This window comes from Cololabis saira, chromosome 23, assembly GCF_033807715.1.
Source record: "Cololabis saira isolate AMF1-May2022 chromosome 23, fColSai1.1, whole genome shotgun sequence".
NCBI classification, from domain to species: domain Eukaryota; kingdom Metazoa; phylum Chordata; class Actinopteri; order Beloniformes; family Belonidae; genus Cololabis; species Cololabis saira.
The window spans coordinates 18,576,206-18,581,712 of NC_084609.1; the positions used below are offsets into that span (position 1 = coordinate 18,576,206).

Below are 5,507 nucleotides of genomic sequence, written 5' to 3' on the forward strand. Positions count from 1 at the left end.
AAGCATTCTCCAGAAAACTTATGGCTGACATCACAGGGGGGTTGTCCAGTTCTTCTTACATATATAGTCCATACCAGCTGAGATAGTTAAGTGGAAAATACATTCAAAAGATAACTTTGATCACATCTTAACTGGTTAAAAAGTGAAATCTTATCCAGGATTAATAACCGATATCTATAGTGTATCTCTGTTTTGCAACTGTCTCTTAGCTAAAAGATTCCTGGTCCAAATCTCATTTCTCATGATTGAATTAGTGAAACTTTAGCATTTTATGGACTAGTGAAGTTCAAGGATTCCATTTTGAGGTCGTTTTTTAAGAGTTGAATGTGAAGTATGAAGTAGGCTAAAGTAGGCAAAATCACTTCCTGTTTCATAGGTATAAACTACGTTTCATGTTTATAGACAAAGGACATACTTTTCAATCGTAGGTTCTCATTCTGGTGTTAAGTGTTGTAGGTCAGTTGTGTATTTCTGGGTAGTGAAATCTTCTGGGATTTTGTTTATATGGAAATTATCTCCAAGATGTCATGAAGACACATCACCTAGTTTACTTCAGCTAATTTCATAGTTTTAAGTAAGATTATTTAAACACACTGTAACAGCATGCACAGATCAGCATGTAACATAATTCAGCTATCTTAATGCAGTTTATATCACAGCAAAACAACATTTTTCTTGTATTAAAAAGAAGAGAATTTACTGGAATTAATGTGTATTGTCAAGCTGATGATTGTGTTTGTTCCTGTTGCTCTCTGGTTTGTTTGAAAAGTATCGCAATTTCTCAAACAGGAAGTGTTAATGAGAGATGATAGAAATGTCATCAGTGTGTACCAGGAACCTGAATGAGTATTTCCTGACGTAAGACTGAGATAAAACCTTCAGTCGTCACGTTTATCGTCAGACTTCAGACATCAGATAAAAGAAAACCCCAAGTGTTGTTTAGTTCACATTAAAGCAGGAACCAGTGCAGGCTGAGGGACAGCTGATGCCTTTTTCTTTTGTGAGCAACAAGTGAAAAGGAAAATAATCTATTTCCACTACTCCATAAAAACTAATTAAGGTTTTCATGCATGCTACGATTGATTGTCTTTAGCTGAAACTGAAATAAACAGAACCTCTTACCATGGATGACTCCAGATTGGAAAAGGGATTGGTTCCTTGCTGCAGGAAGTCCAAGTAAATCTGGTTGGTCTCCACCTCCGGCACAAGCTCGGGCTCCTTTCTCACCAGAGAGGAGACGTTCCACATCCTAAGTGCCAGTTTCTGTGATCGAGAGTCAGCGCGCTGAGGCTCATACCATCAGCAGCAGGTGGTCGTCCCAGAGGAGTTGGGACCCCAGCAATCAATACTCTAGCAAGGGACACTGTGCTCCTTGATTTTTCTTTTCCATGTGAGTCTATTTGAATTGCTGTTGGTCTGGCTGCCCCCCCAGGACACCTTACCGAAGACTATTACACCTAACAACATAACCCCTGGGATCAATCAGATACGCAAACACCTCCACCGGAATAAGGTGGCGAGAAGTCGGAAGAGTATTCAAATAAATGTGAGGAAAACACATTTTCCAGTATTTGTAGGCAGTATTTGCCAAAAAATTACAAAAAAAGAAAAAATATAACATATATACATGTATATACCATATTAAATTTACTAAAATAAGTCATACATTGCATGCTACTGACATGTCTTTTTTTCATGAGACTGTATTTGACTCAAACGTTTCATGCTTGCTTTTAAATCAATTTTAAAAATGAAAGTGCACCATAGTATGGTTAAGTATGAGTAACAAACAGTTAATCGGTCATAGAATAGCTTTATATGTACAAAAGGACTAGTGGCAGAGAGTGGAAATGTTTATGAATATCAGTATAGCTGCCAAGTTAAAGGAAGAGAAACAAAAACATCACACCATCCACAGTCTGGAAGTTGCCGGTGCTCTAAGACTACGTTCACGCTGCCAGACCAAATCCAACTTTTAACACATTCAATCAGAATCCGATTTTGCTGACTGAGTCTGTACATTATATACTGGAAGTGATCAGATCCTGATCTGTGTGTCCTTGCTGACATTCCCTAATCCACATGGTTGCTATGGTAACCTCAACACATGGAACAGATGTAAATGAATCCAAACGGAGGAACCCGAACTGGCTTTTCTTGCAAATGGTTATGTAGAGCTGCGGCGCCAACTTTCTACAAATTACAAGAAAGTGCCAGGAACGAAGGAGGTCAGTATGAACTCCTATATAGTGCACAGGTGCCAGGTTCAGACAAACTAACTTCTAGCTAACAGTCACATTTGAAACCACTTCTGTATGTGGTTTGAATCTGATATGGAAAAAACGGAATTTCATGTGATTTTGGCTCCAGACTTTCAAATAAATAAATAAATAAATCCAAATACAATCTGGATATGCCAAAAATTGGATTTGTGCTGGCAGTGTGAACACAACCTTGATGTACAGTGATAGCTGCGTAAGTAAGGACAGGATTTCACAGTCATGACAACAAGATTAAATATTTGTGCCGGTTACCCTAAATATGTGACTAAATCAAGTCTTTCTGAGTAATAAGCAACACACAAGCGGGTTTATTATTTCAAAACTCCAGACTGATTGATTCTACTGTTTATCAAAGGTGTACTCCAACTTTTACTGTCAATCACAGATACATGACCACGTGGCGCGCCGCGTCAGCCCTGCATTCAAGTAGCTCAACAGGAAGCTAAAATATTCTTCTTGTCTGGAAGTGCTTCAGTCGAGGAACGCAGCTACATACACTCTCAAGTCTTAGTCATGTCTTGTTTAGTTAGGTCTGTTTGCACAGGAAGGCACTCCAGAAAAGAATTGTTTGGTTCATGACAAAATTCACAGTAAAATTTAATTTGTCTTTAAGTACGTTTTTACAGTTGCAGGTTTCCTTTGCTACATTTATGACTGGGTTTAGAGGACACGGAAATTGAGTTTTCTGCAAAGATGCATCATTAATAATAAAATTATTCAAGCATTTTTGAAATTGGAACGTTAGGGGGGAACATGTGTGATTTTGTGAATGAAGCCCAATTACTGGAAAAATGTCCATGTGTTATTTTCTTTGTAGGTTTAGCATGCAAATACGTTTGAGCATGCTGATCTAAATGTACACAACATAATTCAACTAAAAGCAGAACTCAATAGCTCACAACTTCTGCAAAGATTATTCACTTATTCACACTTTAAAATCATGACTGTGCAAAAGTCCTTCATATTACAATTGTATTTTTCATTAGAAAGACAAAAATGGCAGTAGGTTAACAGAATTTAAAGTGGGAAAAGGAACCTTTGCAGTTTTCCCAGTCCGCCTTTACACCTTTGTCGGAGATGAACTTTTTTTTATTATTTTGTTTGGTCACTCACTTGTTTTTCCTTAATTGTTACTTTGAATCTCTTAGTTGCCTATGCCTTAATGTCTACCATAGCTAGTTTAATCATTGTGACATAATGTCGTAACATGACAACTGGAAGTCGAAAATAACTTTGGTTATCTTTAGGAGGCGTCGTTGTGGGCTCCCATTTGGAAAAACTAAGCAAATAGTCATTCAAATTAATTTATATTTCAAAGTGAAAGCAAAACTCCTCAGTGCAGCTTTAAACTGGGTTGGGTAAACAATCATGGTCCCTCAAATATCTGAGTGACAAATTGAAAAAAGATCTAATCTGCATGCTGGTAGCAAGTGTCAAGACTCAAACATGCACTCTTAACTTTACTGAAAATATGAAGCCATCTTGCATCCTGTATTTCACACTCCTGCTCGTAGCAAATGAGACTAAAAGTAATCATGATTTTAGTTAATAATGAAGTGATATGTGACAAATGCTAATCTTGGGTTGGAGAAAAACATTTTGTTCTCTTTAAACCGGTTTGGTTGGAGAAAAACATTTTGTTCTCTTTAAACTGGTTTGGGAATGGCCCAGTCTGTGCTATGTACCCGTTTACTTCCTTGTCATTTCTGGAGCGTGTATGTCGGTGCGTTTCATCCTCAGTCAAATGTGGGTCTGAGTTTTCCCAGGAAGTATTAAAAACTTCAATTAAAGTTGTTTTTTGGTTGCCTCCAGTCGTCCGTTGACCTCTCCATTCTCCCCACTCGCACAGTTTCCCTCAAAAGCGGTGCGTCTGATCCTCAGGAGGACGTTGGACAGCACGTCCTGGTAGAGGCTCAGGCAGACCCAGCCGGGGAGGTAGAGGAGGGTGATGAGTCCCATGAAGTTGTGGGGGTAGTGGGAGTAATCCCAGGAGCAGGCGTGGAACTGCCTCAGGGCCAGGCCCCAGCTGAGCTCCCAGGCGTAGATGAGGCAGACGTAGACAGGGAGCCTCCTGCCGGCGCCCCAGCCCCTGCCGAAGTGCAGGTGCAGGTACAGCTTCTCCACGGCGAAGCTGCAGCTGCCGTACATCAGGAAGGACCACAGGGACGTGTGGCCCCTCAGGCTCCGGTCAGACCTCTCCACCAGGTGGAACAGGGAGGTAAAGAACACCTCGTCCAGCAAACCGTGCATGCCGAAAAAGGCAAAACGTGCAAAGCCGGGGAGCCCACATCTTCTGTTGGGGTCACATTTGGGGTCGTACTCCAGATGTGACAACCCTGGGTGCAGCACCTGGGAGAAGTACAGGGCCAGGACGTAATGCACGGCCAGCTGAGTGCCTGACAGCAGCCGCACCTGCTCGGCCAGGCTGATGCTGATGCTGCTGATGTTGCTGATGTTGCTGATGTTGCTGACGAGCATCTGCAGCCCGATGTACACGGACGGGAAGAAGATCAGCTGAAACACCGCCGGCCGGCCTCGGAAACGGCTCTTCTGGGAGTAGATCTTCTCCAGCACGAAGTGGGTCAGTGCGTGCATGATGCACAGGTAAGGGGAGGAGAAGCCCAGCAGCTTGGGGTCCCGGTCTTTGGCGAGCCCCTGCAGGGATGAGAGCAGCACGTCCAGCGTCACGCCGTGCATCCCGTACAAGTACAGCCGCATCCAGCGCGGCAGCCCCCGCGCACACCCGCGGCTCTCCGCGGGCGGCTCCGGCTCGCTGATCCGGGGACCGTCCCGCCACCGACTGGCCATGTTCAGTCCCGTTAAGGCATGCTCCTCAATGACTTCGTATTTATTTGTGTTGCTCTGTCAAGCAGGAGGAAAAAAACACATCTCAGTTAGCGACTGCCGCGTTCATGGGCTGCTCGGAAATCCCAAAACACAATCAGGTATGAAAGTCCTCTCTTGTCACAACGTAAAATTTGAGATTGTAGACCTAGAAACGTGTATTGGGACGTGAAAAGTGTTGAATATAACATTAAACAAGACAGTTTAAAAATTGCGAAATTCAGAAACAGACATATGTTGTGTTTCAACAATCAATCAATCAATCAATCAATCAATCAATCAATCAATCAATCAATCAATCAATCAATCAATCAATCAATCAATCAATCAATCAATCAATCAATCGATCAATCAATCAATCAATCAATCAATCAATCAATC

At 41.9% G+C, this 5,507-nt stretch overlaps 1 protein-coding gene across 1 annotated transcript; it reads right to left on the reverse strand.

The window, feature by feature from the left end:
* Positions 1 to 1,594: 1,594 nt before the first annotated feature.
* On the reverse strand, positions 1,595 to 5,151 carry tmem229a (transmembrane protein 229A). The gene has a single exon (XM_061714319.1). The coding sequence runs from the start codon at positions 5,088 to 5,090 to the stop codon at positions 4,068 to 4,070; it is 1,023 nt and encodes a 340-aa protein (XP_061570303.1). The 5' UTR covers positions 5,091 to 5,151; the 3' UTR covers positions 1,595 to 4,067.
* Positions 5,152 to 5,507: the final 356 nt, after the last annotated feature.

Excerpts from the sequence above, each read along its gene's own strand:
- tmem229a (XM_061714319.1), bottom strand. The coding sequence starts at position 5,090 with ATGGCCAGTCGGTGGCGGGACGGTCCCCGGATCAGCGAGCCGGAGCCG.